Consider the following 15,918-nt stretch of genomic DNA (forward strand, 5'->3'; position numbering starts at 1 on the left):
AAAGACAATCTCTTCCTCTCTCCCTCTGCCTGCTCGACAGTATGAAAGGGCATTAAACTCTTCCCTCGAGTAAAAACAGCTCAGAGCTCATAATCCAGTGGTCTCCAGGCAGAATACAATTCAAAACTCATGACATCAATATGAAATGCACAAAAATGGCATTGATTAGCATTCAATACAAATGAATGTTAAGCTGCATCATTGTCATTGGACTATTGCACCCTCAGTATAACGTAAAATGCTCTCAATAACATTTTATTTCAACATTACATTACATTCTATAATATTTAAGTGATAATTAATGCTTCAAACCTGACATGTATGAAATATTTGTATATGTTTATTATGAATCTTATGTTTTATCTGTCTTCAGACCCCCTTGCAAGACCCCAGGGGTCGATGGAGATGTGCCCAGCTTTAGATTATCAAAACCTTTGATATGCAATTCATAAACATCCTAACAAAATTCATGTTAACAGCTGAAATGTGGTATGTTTGTTGGATACATGCTGAACGTTATAATTACCCCACTTCATTTTTAACGAGGTATTAATTTGCATATTTAATGAGACACTTAAAAATCAAAGAGGATATGCTAATATTCAAGTGCTGCTAGCATGGCTGTTTTAAATAATGTTATTTTTCTTGCTCTGATGTGAAGGCAATTTTTATTCCCTAGTGTTCAAAACATATTTAGGGTTGTTATATATTAAACTGAAAAGAACACATTAAAAACTGGCAACCTATGTAAACATTACATCATTTTCACATTTTTAATACTGTGTTACCTGTATCTGCTGAAGCAGGTTCTTCAACTGCATCAGGAACTCCTTGGCCTCCTTGGCTTTGTCAGACACTCCATTCAATGCCTGGGACAGCTGACACTGCACACATAAACATAGCTCAGTGAAATCGTTAGCTTAACATGCTTTAAAATCTTTTCTTCTAAAACAATGTAACTTCAATTAAGTCAGTTAAAACATTAATCTATTCATGTTGCATAAAACAAATTAAATATTGTAGTCCACTAGTATTCACACTTACATTCCTTAAACATCATCTCTAGACACTATCTTCACATGCTTATGTCATCCTAAACTTGCAGAAATTCATGTAACACATTCATTGGCTACATCCCACTGAACATTCCCATTATTCTCTACCTAACATTTCATGCATCCTAAAATATCACCTACCAAAATCAACCCGGCATTAATTAGCTGATATCTTCAAATTTCAATCAACATTCCCACCATTCCTAAACACACCTTCCCAACAGATCCCCACAAATTTTCAAATTTCAGGGGGTCAAGGTGTGGCTGGTTAGCTTGTGCGGTCACCCCTGCTGGTACATGTCATAACTAAAATATTATGTGGACAAGATGTTAAAAGAAGTTGAACTCCCATTTTCTTGGATTTTTTTAATTTTACCACTGCCCGCGTTGCATCTTTGTCAACACAAAAGTGCATTGTGTGTGAATGCCACCTAGCAATATATTCTACTTATGGTCCTTCACATGCGCGTTATGTATGCCAGGATGCGGTTAGATCATTATTTTCTCTTTACTATCATTGGCATATTGTCAAAGTGTCTAACTCTGATGTTTGGTATCATTTCTATTCAAAATCATGATTCCTCGAGTCGATTTATAAAAAACAGAATTGTGGCAAAACATTAAATTCGGCCGGTGTCCTGCAGAGTTTAGCTCCTACTTTCCTCAACACACCTGCCTGGAAGTTTATACCTGGAAGGTATTTAAAGATACATACCCACTGCCCAGGGACCTAACGGGACCATGATCCAGTCCTGCCAATCCAACATTACCCAGCGTTCTTAACCCTCTGGAGTCTAAGGGCAGTGCCGCCGCTCCCTATACGCAGAGTACGCAGTGTGCGTAGGGCACCAACTCCCAGAGGGGGCACCATCCCTGTTTCTCAAAAAAAACAAAAAAAAAAACATGCTCCATTCTCCCATCTGCTCTCGCGACCACTCGCACCTCATGTTTGCGGCTGAATGTTCATAACTGATGGTTGGACATCTATGCCCAGGTAAAGGACATCAGCAAGCTGGTGCAGAGAAAAGAAAACTAAAGAAAGTAAAGGAAAAAAAAGAAAAAACGGCTTAAAGTTGGCTCGACGTTAGACGTTCGTGAGTCTCAAATTTAGGGACCGTCTCTAAAGTTACATGCGATATTGGTATACACTTATCTAACGTTAGCATTTGAGGAGAATGACTTACAGTCATAAGAACAACTGTAAATGTTCATCTAAGTGTCAGCTATAATGCACAATTGAATTGAATGTTTGATGTTTATAAAAAAAACTGTAAAAAATATGTAAATTATGCAACTTTTTCACATGGGCTCAAACGTAGCATTTGAGGAGAAAGACTTGCAGTCATAAAACAATTGTAATGTGTTCATTTAGGTTTGAGCTACAATGCACACCTTATACATTTATATATATATATATATATATATATATATATATATATATTAAAATAAATTGTAAATCATTTAGGTAAAAACAAGGCCCATTTATCACTTTCAGGCACATTCCTGTGAATTATTATTATTATTAATTTTATTTCAGGTTCCCTTACGAAAATTACCCATGGTTTTAACAATAACACCACAAATCATCGTTCTTGTAGCCATGGTAACTTCAAATTAACCATGGTTTTGTTACTTCAAATAATAATTTAAGATAATAGTGTTCCTGTAGCTCAATTGGTCGCGCATTGCGCTATTGCGCTATTAAGCGCAAGGTTGAGGGTTCGATTCCCCGGAAGCACATGATAGGTAAAAATTGATAGCCTGAATGCATTGTAAGTCGCTTTGGATAAAAGCGTCTTCTAAATGCATAAATTTAATTTAATTTTTAAATTTAATTTAATATACTGTAATATTTTTTTTTGTTGCTATAAAAACAGACCTAAGCCATTAATAGCCTTTAAAAGGACTTAAAATGCATTATATATATATATATATATATATATATATATATATATATATATATATATATATAAACAATGAGGCAATAATGATTGGTTAATAATAACACTGTTAAAATACATAATGTAGGCAAATACAAAATAAACATTTTATGTACATGTTATTACACATGCCTGCAAAGGGAGCCAAATGCCATGTAATTGCTGCTGTTACACTTTCAGGACAATCAAATCCTCGTTTAGGCTACTGACCAAACATTTAATTCAAATATTCACTTAATCTTTAATTTTTGGCCACTTTTTTGCTATAGATGACACAGCCTTTATAATTTCTTCAACAAAAAAAACATGCATATCACAACTCTTACAAAAATAAACCATGCTTTTATCATAGTAAAACTGCTAATTTTCTTTTGCATGATTTCTGAATGCTTGAGACTATAAAATAAATTAGAGTCATAATTAAGTTATAGCCATATATAAATGTCGAGAGCTACAATTGTAATTTGTAAATAATACAATTTATTCATTTACTTTTGTATTTGATTAAAGTTCTATTTTCACCACTATAGTAGGTGTTTTTTTTTCCATCATCATATTTGTGGGAGGGGGGCACAACAATACAATCCTGCTTAGGGCACCCATTTGGCCAGCAGCGGCCCTGTCTAAGGGTATTTTTGGGGCCTGGAGAAGTTTTGTCATGCCCTGACATTTGTGCTTTTTTCAGTTTCTTATAAATATCTGAATGGGTAAAGTCTAATCTCACTGTAATCAGCACAAACTGGGCTATAATAATATGTGAAATGCATGCATGTACATGATTGTACTTTTGAGAAAAAAAATGTTATGCGTGGTTAGTGAAAAACTAAAAATTTTAAATCACCGGAATAAGGCAATAAAACACATACAGAGCATTGGTTCCTGGGATTTTTGAGAACTGGAGCTTGTAGCCTAGAATTTTTCTTTCTAAATTATGTGTGAAAATCATCTTGTTTACTCACTCACAGAAAACAATAAATTGACTTAAATTTTCTAAGACACTTTTTGTTGGTAAAAGTCACTTGCGAGTAGGCATCAACTATCATGAATATCATTGTGATTTACACCTGAGAAGACAAAGGTCCGCATAATGAGCTGCATAATGATCCTTTCTGTCAGGATTGTCACTGAGAGGGAGGAGTTACAAGAAAGAATGTGAGGACAAAATAAATGTATATAATTTTATATACACCCAACATCCTGGACCACAGGACCATCCTGGACCAATCTGGTCCTGCTAATTTAACTTTACCCTTTGCCCAGAATCCTCAAACACACCCAAGATTCCCAGTATCCTCAAACATTATCACTAAAGCACCTCAAGCCCCATAAAACATCCTGAACATACTAAAACACCACAAAAACACCAACCCAACAACCCTGGTTTAAGATGGTCCTGAGCAGGAGCTAATTGCTAAGGACCAGCTAAGGACCAGCTGCCTTAAACTGGCTCAAACCAGCAGCCATGCTTCAAAACATACCTAGCTGTTTTTCTCAAACAGGGGATGCTAATCACAACTACCACTAAACATACTCATTAGTGCAATATGACATTGTACACTTCAATCAGTCAAACAGAACTCTTTCTCATATTATTATGAGAGTCTTTTCCCAAACAAAACTAAACGGTCAGGATTTGAACGATTTATGTGTTGTATCGAATCTGTGCAGAATCGGCTTTAGATTACTGAAATACTGTCACTATCAATTTAATACCCAGCCACGAGAGGTTCTGCCCAGAGCTTTACCAGACCTCCATAATCCATAGGCAGCAGCTATAAGATTATTTGAAAATGATCTTTTTTAAAGCTTTGCATTATGGATTCTTTATAATTTATCACCTACTGTACTGCATGTGCCAACTATATCATTCTAATCTGAACTTTAATAGAACTGGAGTGAAAAGCTAAACCAAGATGCATGACTCATTAATCCAGATTTAGTGGGAACACTGAAAAAGCACTCATCAGAGTTCACCAGAGTGAAAGGAAATAAGTGGCAAAAGGTAAATAAATCATATTTTCTATTCGACAAACTTTATAAATGTGTCTATTCATGTAATACTGAGCACAACGGCAGTTGCAAGGCACAATCATTTTTTGTTGTAAACACCTACTACACAAATGTTTTCCCATTTTGGATTGTGTTATTAAATATAATATTAAGGCCAATTATTAGATTGTATTGTTGTCAGCAATGTGGACGTTTCCCTGACAATTATATGCTGCCTGTAATAAAATTAGTTTTTTCAAAATATTTATTCTTCAAAAATACTAAAATAACTGTTAATGGAACTGTTTAGGATGTAAGACATTTATAACTTTAGAAAATATTTATATTTCAAATATAAAACTGAAAAAATAATGATAATCAGAAATGTTTCTTGGACAGCAAATCAGCATATTAGACTGATCTCTGAAGGATCGTGTGACACTGAAGACTGGAGGAATGATGCTGAAAATACAGCTTTGCTTCACAGGAATAAATTACATTTGAAAATATATTAAAATAGAAAATAGACACTTTAAACTGTATTAAATACCAAAGTGACTTGCAGGTTATTACCAGGACAATGTGTAGTTAAAACTACATGTTTGTAAGTAGTAATTATTTTATAAATAAAATACTTAAATAAATACTTAAGTACAATACTAAAGTATTTTATTTTAGGCTGCCTGAAATAAAACGTATTTTCTTAAAATATTTATTCTTCAGAAGTATTAAAGGAGCCATTAAGGAACCAAAATTGTTAAGAATAATCAGAACCAATGCTGTTAAATTCCATAAGATCTATTTTATTTTATTCTTAAACACTGCTCACATAATGCACACAATAAAAAAATCTCTCTGGCTTGACTAATGATCACTCGAGTCTGTGGAAAACACCCTGGCAGGAGTCCACAGAGACACACACACACACGCACACACACATACACACATTTCCTTTCCACCTGCTCTTCTTCCTCTGGGCCTTCTCTGGCCTTCTTCGATCAGCAGGGTCTTAAATCAACGAATGAAACACACACACACAAACAAACACAAGCACACACACAGACGTATCTCCTCGCTCTATTAACATGCCATCTGCCCCGGCAAGCTGTCCAGCCTGCTAACAAGACCCTTCTCATGGCCCACTTCTCCTAGTATGTGTGCCTGTGTGATGGAGAAGAAGAGACCAGGACACCGCTGGGGTCAATGATGCATCAGGGTCACATCCCGTCACGCTTTTGTGTCCACAGACCCTGTACAACCTGGCCCTCCTTTACGATACTCTGGCTAATTTCAACCAAAGAACCAAACAAAGAAATAGGCTTGCTTTGTTAGAATGGTGTTAACAGACTTTAAAGTCCAAAATGTCACGTAGTTAAAGTTTATTGACCACAGTCAGTGCAAAGGTCGGGTGGTCAGACTCACCTACACAGATGAGGTCAAATGTATTTCAGTCCTTAACATGCTGCAGGCTAGTGACTTATGTCTCAAATTTGCACACTTTTCTTTCGAATAATGAATGAATGAGATTTGTCCTCTCTAAAAGGTTTTACAGTTAAATCATAAAGAAACTAATAGTAATTTCACAAATGTCTCAAATTCTTAAAAGAGATGACCACTCCTGTCAAGTCTGTGTGTTGGATAAAATAGTATTACATATACAAACATTTTGGGGTCATTTTCTAAAGATATTGAGATCAGAAGTTATTTAATTATAAGATATTTATATTGTTACAAATTATAAATGCTCTTCTTTTTAACTTTCTATTTGTCAATGAAACCTGAAAATAAAATCACTGTTTCCGCAGAAATATTGAGCAGGTGTTGTATATTGAACAACTGTTTTCAACACCGATGATAATAATAAATGTTTTTTAAACAGCAAATCAGCATATGTGACTACAAAATCAGTCATAAGTAGCACGCTAGCATATTATAATTAGCATAAGTAGCATAATTGTAGCAATAGCCAAAATTATTATTATTTTTGTAAATTTCCTGCAGTAAATATATCAAAACTTTATTTTGTGTTTAGTAATATGCATTGCTAAGGACTTCATTTGGACAACTTTAAAGGCAATTTTCTCAATATTTAGATTTTTTTGTTCCCTTAGATTCCAGATTTTCTAATAGTTGTATTTTGGCCCAAATATTGTCCAATCCTAAACCATACAACAATGGAAAGCTTGTTTATTCAGCTTTCAGATGATGTATGAATCTCAATTTCACAAAGGTGAACCTTATGACTGGTTTTGTGATCCATGGTCTCATATTAGAATGATTTCTGAAGGATGATGCTGAAATCACATGAATAAATTACATTTCATAATATATTAAAACTGAAAATAGTTATTTCATAGTTAAATAGTTATTTTTTATATAAACTGTAATAATATTATACAATCAGTGTTGTGAGTAACACATTTCAAGTAACATGAGTTACGTAATCAGATTACTTTTTTCAAGTAACGTATTACTTTTTAATTTACAAGAAAATATATAACACCAGTTACTTTGTTTTCCCATTAATTGACTGATTATAGTCTCATGTCCCCATATTGGGAGAAATCTGAAGTACAGAGGTGTTGTGTGCACTGTGTGAACATGATTCTAGACTAAATGTGAATGTGCATTAATTCATCCACCTCACAAAAAAACTGATTTAGTATTCATCAAAATGAATTAAAACAGTGAATGCAAACTCAGAATATGATGCAAACCTGCAATAAGTAAATATGTTAAATAACACAAATGTATCTAATCCCATTTTATTAACTAATGTCTTAGTTGCTGACCTTTGATGATCCAGTTCAACCATAGTAATAAGCAAAAATTACTTTAGATAAACTAATAATTGTGCTTCATTGTTTTGTTTTTTAATGCTGAAGAGTGTTCTTCTTCTCCTGTGTTCTACTGTACAGATGCAAATTAACTTTTCCTTCAGGTTTATTCATTAAACCTTTTGTAGCGAAAGGGCTTTTACATTTGCTAAAAATAGAACTTCTTATATTAAAAACAAATTAAGCCCTGCTCATATTTAAAAAGTAACGTGATAGAAACTCAAAAGTAATGTAATGCATTACTTAGCATAAAAAGTAACTAAGTAACGTAATTAGTTACTTGTTTTAGGGAGTAACACAATATTGTAATACATTACTTTTAAAAGTTAAAATATTACTGTTTTACTGTCTTTTTCTTAAAGATAGTACATGAACATTTCATGAACATTAATAAACTTTACCAGCCCCAAACCTTTCAAGTGTGCAGTAGGTGTCCAAGCTTTTTCACTGTATCATTTCAATGTCTAGGTGGAAAACTGGACAATTAACTTCCGGTTAAAAGATGTCAGTTAGAAGAATACATGCAGTGCAAAACTATAACAAAACTATGCTTTATTGGCCTTACTGATTTACTGAACAGTAAGTCTATCTGTAATGAAATAAAAAAGATAAAAAAAGATAAAAAAGGCTGCGCTAATATGAAATCAAACAATAAAGTGGAGCTTCTTAATTTAGACTCTTGCTAAAAGACGGAGTGCTATCCCATTATCTACTTCAGCAGAGCAATGTGATGAAGAGCTGATGAGACATGAATTGAATTTCGATGCCAGTGTGTGAGGGACATCACAGAAACACGCATGACATTTCAATGACTGTTGTTGGCTGATTTTTTTTTGACAGATGAAATTGGGCACTTGCCTTGTCAGCATGTTTGCTGGACTGAGACTGTGTGTTTGTTTAATGTGTGTGTATGTGTGTAAGATACAAATCTGTGCTGATGTAGTAGTGACCTTGATTGTGAGTCCTCGGGGAGTGTGCACTAAAGAGTGGGTCAGGTTTGCCATCACATCTAAACCTAATGCCCCTTCGGACTCTCTTCCAAAATGCAGTGAAGTACCTCTTCATAGAAAGAGACCTTTCAAGGCAGCATCCTAACAGAAATGGACCTTCAAAAATAGGTCACCAGTTTTAGAAGAGAGACATTCTCCACTTGTGTACACTATTTTAGATTAAAGTAAATCTATTGAGCATTCAGCAAATAAAAACGAAATGCAATGTGAAGTCACAGTTTACGCCAGCAGCTATGTGTGTGAATAGCTATAAAAAGGACAATCACTACTTGACTGAACTAAGTGCTAAATGCATTTGAGATGCAATCACTTTCAGTTTGGCTCACTGACATACAGTACACATTCAGTACTTCAGTTTTAAAAAATAAATGCTAAAAATAAACAATAAAGAAGTGTAACATTGATTTAGAACAAAACATGAAATAAAAGTGAATTTCACTCAACCAATGAAATTAATTAGTAAAAAAAAACAACAAATGTAAGTTGGCTAATGCTAGCTACGCTCCGTTGATCCTCTTTGATCCTTCCCCTGCTGTCAGATCAGGCTCTCAACACTCACACAAAGGGTTTGTTTCACATCCATCTTTGATGATTTGTTATCCATTCATTTTTTACATTGATGCTTACTGTATATCCTGAAATGTAAAACTAAAATGCCTTCAGCTGTTTAGATTTTATATGCTAAAATATTTTCTTATGGATTTTATAACCATCGTAAATTATTAATAAATGATTGCTTTGGACAACCCGATATGATAAGAAAATGTAACTATTTTAGAAGTTGAATTTTTCAAAAAAAAAAGTCATATGATTTCATTTGTACCAACACTTATGATTTTACAATTGTTAAAAACTTATGGAAAAAAAAGCAAACCTGTTCCATTGTCTTTGTTAATAATTTAGTGATATATGAAGATATATGAAGCACAGCCCACGCTGTAATCACTTTCAAGCCAAACAGGTTTCTGTTAGCTAATGAGGTAAATTCACGTCACCAACTGAACCGGTTGCAAAATCTGCAAAAATTTTTAGAAATTCTGTGATAACGACCTGGGGTGCATTTCCCAAAAGTTCCGTTGATAACAATAGAGTTCAATGGAACTAACGGCTGTAGTTAGCAAACAATGGTTTTGGGAAACACACCCTGAGCAGTTGTAAGGAGGATCAAAATCATGGGAGCGAAAACTACGCCCAAAAAGGGTGTTTATTCCAGGGATTTGTGCAAAATGTTTAAATAAATATTATGCTAAAAGCAAAGATTATTAATGAAAACAGTCTGAAACTAGAATGATGAGTGCTTTCTCTCATCTTACATGCTACTTGCCTTTTACATGCTACACAGCACCATAATAAGCATGAACAGATCATAAAAAAATGGACAATAACATGCATTCAACAGCAATTCACAAAAACATATAATAGTTAAGAAAAAGCATAAGAGTGTGTTGGTTTCAGAACAATCTGCACAGGCAGCAACTCTGTCTAGCGCTCCTCACATGAAGGAGATACAGAGGAGATAGCTAGGTGCTAGCATGTTGCTAAGCTAACAATATGTAACCCTGGACCACAACACCAGTCATAAGGGTCAATTTCTTGAAATTGAGATGTATACATTATCTGAAAGCTAAATAAATAAGCTTTTCTTTTATGTATGGTTTGTCATGATTGGACAATATTTGGATGAGATACAACTATATGAAAATCTGGAATCTAAGGGTGCAAAGAGAATCACATTTAAAGTTGTTCAAATTAATTCTTAGCAATGCATATTACTAATCAAAAATTTGTTTTTTATGTATTTTTACAGTAAGATCAAATCGAGGGAACGCAATAGTAAATCGAAGGAAAGCAATAGTAATCGTGTGCATGTTTTAGTACATAAAGGGAATGAATTAGTAAATCGTGCACACAATTTATTAATTTTTTTCTTGCATGTCATGTGCAGGGCTCTGTACAAAGTGCTTTACATAAATTAAAAAATATGTAATAAATCCCAATATATTATGTCATCAATATCTTAATATCTTTCCCGATTTTGTTTCTCAAATCAATTAATCTTGCTTCAAGAATCTTTAGATCTAGATTCTATTGGAAAACAGGACCAAATGACTAATGAAGAAAATGATTCTTTTGCAGTGCAAGCAGCTCATTAGGTTTTGGAGCACAGCCTCTGTCTCTGTCTCTGTGGGCAGCTGTGTGATTAATACAGTACATCTGGAGATCAGCAGAAGCAATCACCCATCTGACCTGCTCACACAAATCTCCCTATACTGATGACAACATCCCTCTCGGTCTCTCCCCTCCATTCAGCTGTACATCTCCGAGGCTCCATGTTCTCAGTGGAAAGAGAGAAAATCATTGGCAGCATCAATTTTAAAATGACACAACGTTGCAATGGTGCTAAGAAACGAGGAGCAGATCTAGCTCTAAAATGTGAAATTATGGTTATCTGCACATATGTCAATTCTTTAGCCATTTCCCCTGCTATTCACTGCTGTATTCATCACTTTTGCTTTATTCATTCTGTGATGCTGCAAGACAATTTCAGATTAACTGCAGTCAGAGGGAACTGAAAATGAGTGTTATATGCCAAAAACACTAGGTTTGTTTCTACTCATCACTCCAAAATATTTAGAGCAATGCTGTAAGTAAACTATTAAAGAAAGCTGTAAATTAAAGATCATTGGAGTATTTTCACAAGAACATACTATTTCAGTTTTTAAAATGTCACTTAACTGTGTTACTTTCATTCAAAAATGTTGTCCCAATCTGTACAAAACTAGATTTGTTTTTAATTCTATGCAGCTCGTAGTGACCACATTTGTCAACATCCAAAAAGAAACTTATGACAATATTCACTGTAATATGGATGTGAAACATTTCAGGAACAGTAACCTTTCATCCCAAAATAAAAAGAAAAAAAAGTATTATTATCAAGACAAATAAGCAGAACAGCAATTGTTATTATTGTTCGTACAGTGCTAAAAATAATTTAATTGTAACTTTAAAGTATTTATACTTTAGACTGCTAGCATTTGGTCAACTGCTTTAAATCCATACATATTTACATTTTTTAAAAACACTGAATTATTGAAATGTTATACTATTAACAACCACCATTTAGATTACAAAAGGTAAAATATGTGGGAACATTGCATTGCCGAGAATTTTTAGGGGAAATTTCATATAGACACAATGTAAACAATTTCAGTGGTCCTAAGAAAAAGCTTCAGATATTCTTCAAAAGGGAATTTATATATTATTAAATATAAGAGAGAGTGAGAGAGAGATTTTGAAATGAAATTTTTGACATCTAAATTCATTTACAGAATTTGACCTGGACACCTGGGGAGGTCAGAGGCTGTCTGTTCAGCACGTCTGAAGAAACCACAGTCACTGATGCTTCTTCTCAGTTGTGTGGGAAAATGAAACATTGACGTAATATTCATGAGTAACCATGGAAACCTGCTGTATTACAGGACCCTGTACTTAAGCGTTGAACAGGACGGGTCACGTTTGTAGGAGGGGGTTTGCAGCTCTCTCTATATTTATTTCTCTCTCTTTCTCTCTTTTACTGTCTTCTCTATGAATAGCTGCATATAAAACCCTGCTGGCTGACCATCTTTGACTTCATCCGGCCGCACAGACCCCAACAAAGTCAAAAAAATGTGAGCTGCTATTTCTGTATTTGAGGATTTTTAAAAAGACAAACGTTTTCTTAATTTAATCTTTTCATTTCTCAGAGAAACATTCCAGCTAGACTATGTCTTCCTGTCTTATTTGCTGAAGTCTGGTCTGTATAAAGATCGTTTCAGTCAGTGGCCTGAGTTTACTGAGCTGTTTCCTTGGTCACAGATAACCGGCAGGAAAAAGTGTGAAAAGGGCTCCTTAAACACACACATACACTCACACACACACACACACACACACACACACACACACACACACACACACACACACACACACACACACTTACCAGCGATTGCACATGGAGGAGTGGTACAGCATATTTCAGTCTGTAACATCTAACCTACATTCAATCTGCTAGTGTGTGTGTGTGTGTGTGTGTGTGTGTGTGTGTGTGTGTGTGTGTGTGTGTGTGTGTGTGTGTGTGTGTGTGTGTGTGTGTGTGTGTGTGTGTGTGTGTGTGTGTGTGTGTGTGTGTGTGTGGAGGAGGAGGTCACACTGTATTTATGAATATGTGTGGATGGAGACGGCATTCCTGCATTACGTGTCTAGACACTACAATCATATTTATTTAACAATCATATTTTATTTTAGTGACATCCATTGACATTTCCACACACAGGAGACTGTGTTTGTTTCTCCATTGACTGAAGACATGTATATTACATGTACTGATGCTAAAAGCCTATTTTATTCTGTTTATATTTTATTTAAGTGATATCTGTCAGTTAAACTTGTATGATATTTTTATTTGAACAAGTATATATATATATAATGGATATATGTCCCTACTTATGGTTAATTATAGCCCTGCTACACACTGGAAATAGTAAAACTAACATTTATTCAAAGCTCATTTTTATATTGGTCTAAACATGGCTTCTTGTTTAAACCTGTTTTGTCTAGAAGCAATTAACACTTCAAACTTGATTTCTTGCTAAGAAACAATTTAATTTAAATAGTATTTTCACTTGACACCAAAGTGATGAGGTGATGTCCTGACTGCAGAAATTATTATATTCATGAAGGTCTTTTTAAAGAGGTTAGGCCTTGACTTAGCTAATTTTTCTTTTGTTTAAAAGCCAAGATATATATATATATATATATATATATATATATATATATATATATATATATATATATATATATATATATATTTAACCAAAACCAGTTACAGACTGCAGTTTTAAGTAACATTTTAGCTGATGTCTAAAGAAATTTATGGTATGGTCTTTATAATAAAGACTACTGCGTTTACTTCTGATGAATGTTTTAGTCTTGGGAAAATACATTTCTTTGATTAATATTTGTTAAAATATTAAAATCATACCTTGAATACTGTATAATTTGAGAAAACTATACATTTGGCTAATACATCAACAAGTCAAAGTTTTGCAGTTGGTCCAAAGTATATATTTTTTTTTTCTCACTGTGATGAAATAAATGACCTGAATCTCTTTTTGTGTGCCATGGCAGCTTTTCAAGCAAGACTTCAAGATGTCTCAGGTTTTCAGTGCTTAAAAAGTGTTACAGCTAGTCACATGAACATTTCTACATAAACTTGACTCTCATTATTATTCAGAGGACAGATGTCTGTGTAGGCAGTCAGGGTCAGGGTGATGGGTAGTGTTTAAGGAAGGGCTCAGAGTTCAAAGGTCAAGGGTCAACTAATAGTAATCCATTATGGGAGTGTGTGTATTGACTTCAGTAGAGTTCCACAGCAACACAATACCTTCTAAAATCCTCAAATACACACATGGCACAGGGAAATACGTCAATATCAAATCAATACGCTCTAAACCAATTAAAGTTGAGACATGTAAACACTAGTACAACATAGCATTTTGTCCCTTACACTGAGGCCTATTTATGCCTCACAAAAAAAGTAACTGTGACTTTATATTTTGTAATTGCGGCTTTATATCTCCCAATTACAACACCAATTCACATAACTGTTACTTTGTTTCCTGTAATTGTAAAATTATTAGGGCTGCCCTCGACTAAGGAATCATTGGGTCGACTAGTAGTAGTTTATTTGACACATTAGTCAACTAAGCACACGTTTTTTTAATAAACCATTTCAGTCATTATAATGAGCCTTTAGTTGCCTACATAGCTTAATATACACTCAAGCACACGCATAAAGTTTGCCACAGTGCACCAGCAGAAGTAATGATTATGAATGTGTCAGGGAAAACAGTATGGATTATTATTTTAATAATAAGATAAACTAGTGCTTTCTTTGTTTTCAGGTTAAGAGATGAAGTCGGAGACACTGACTCCACAGGAGTGATGCGCCTGTATGCAGGTTTCATACGGAATACATAATCGGAGAATATTTGTTTTCCATTTAAATTGGTTCGTTGGTTCACTTCACTCTCTATAGGTATATTTTTAATGTCTGTAAGGCAAAGATGTATGGAGTTTTGCACTCGAGTTCACAGAGACCGAAACGGCAGAAAGCGCATCCTGTTTGCTTTCATTATTTTACAAAAGCACGGTATTGTGAGTGCACACATACATTCATTCACAGAACTGATTAAAGACTAAATATTTAACTAAATATCAGTGTTTGACAGAGATACAGTAGAAACGTTAAGTGTGGTTTTGCATTAAATAATGACCCAGATCATGAAATACATTTATTAGCCTTAGAGTAAGGGAAGCTTGGGAAATGAGAGCATCCAATGAGTGTGTGAAAGATATGGATTTATTGTAAATAATTTTTTATGTTCTTTAATGTTATCCATAGTTTTTTGTAGATCTTTTTTTTTTTTTTTTTAAGTATCGGTTCTGGCACCGTTAAGGCACCGGCACCATTTTAAAAGTATCGAAATTGCACCGGTATCGTAAAAAAAACAATCAATACCCAACCCTAGTTGAAAACAGGCTTCCAAACAATCTCACTGGGAAAAGATATGTCAGGCTAATTCATGCTTAACAGAGAATATCTTATGAGCTCGTATCTTTACTTGATGCTGAACATCTCTCTTTATACAGCGTATTTCCCAGCAGAGCAGGTTATTATCTGTAATCCAGCAATAAAAAAAAGTCAATGTGATTTCTCGCTTCTGAGCTATCGTAATCGATGGAAATCATTAGACATCAGTACTTAAGACTGCAATCTAATGCTTTATTCACAAAAATCTACATATATGTCCCACCTTCTTGATTCAGAGCCTATTTTCAGTCCATAAATGACTAGAACACTGTCACAATCACCACTTAAATGATAAAGACCCAAAAGCATTAAAGAGATTCACACTAAATTCAGACTAAAGGTTTGTTCTAATTTAACCGATCAATCTGACAGCTTCATGCAATATGTGTAAAATGATCAGCTCCATCTGAATCCATTAAAGTGCATGAAGAAAAACGAGGCCCGGCGGGAGGGTACAAT

General features: G+C 34.3%; 1 protein-coding gene across 2 annotated transcripts in view; it reads right to left on the reverse strand.

Annotated features, from left to right (window-relative positions):
- Positions 1 to 15,918, reverse strand: part of LOC132107053 (E3 ubiquitin-protein ligase TRIM9-like) — a 36,935-nt gene that overhangs the window by 19,053 nt on the left and 1,964 nt on the right. For both annotated transcript variants that reach the window (XM_059513198.1, XM_059513197.1), the window contains exon 2: positions 789 to 884. In XM_059513198.1, coding sequence (XP_059369181.1) covers positions 789 to 884 — 96 coding nt within the window. The remainder of the gene's footprint in view (positions 1 to 788; positions 885 to 15,918) is intronic.

This window comes from Carassius carassius, chromosome 27 (assembly GCF_963082965.1).
Source record: "Carassius carassius chromosome 27, fCarCar2.1, whole genome shotgun sequence".
Taxonomy (NCBI): Eukaryota; Metazoa; Chordata; class Actinopteri; order Cypriniformes; family Cyprinidae; genus Carassius; species Carassius carassius.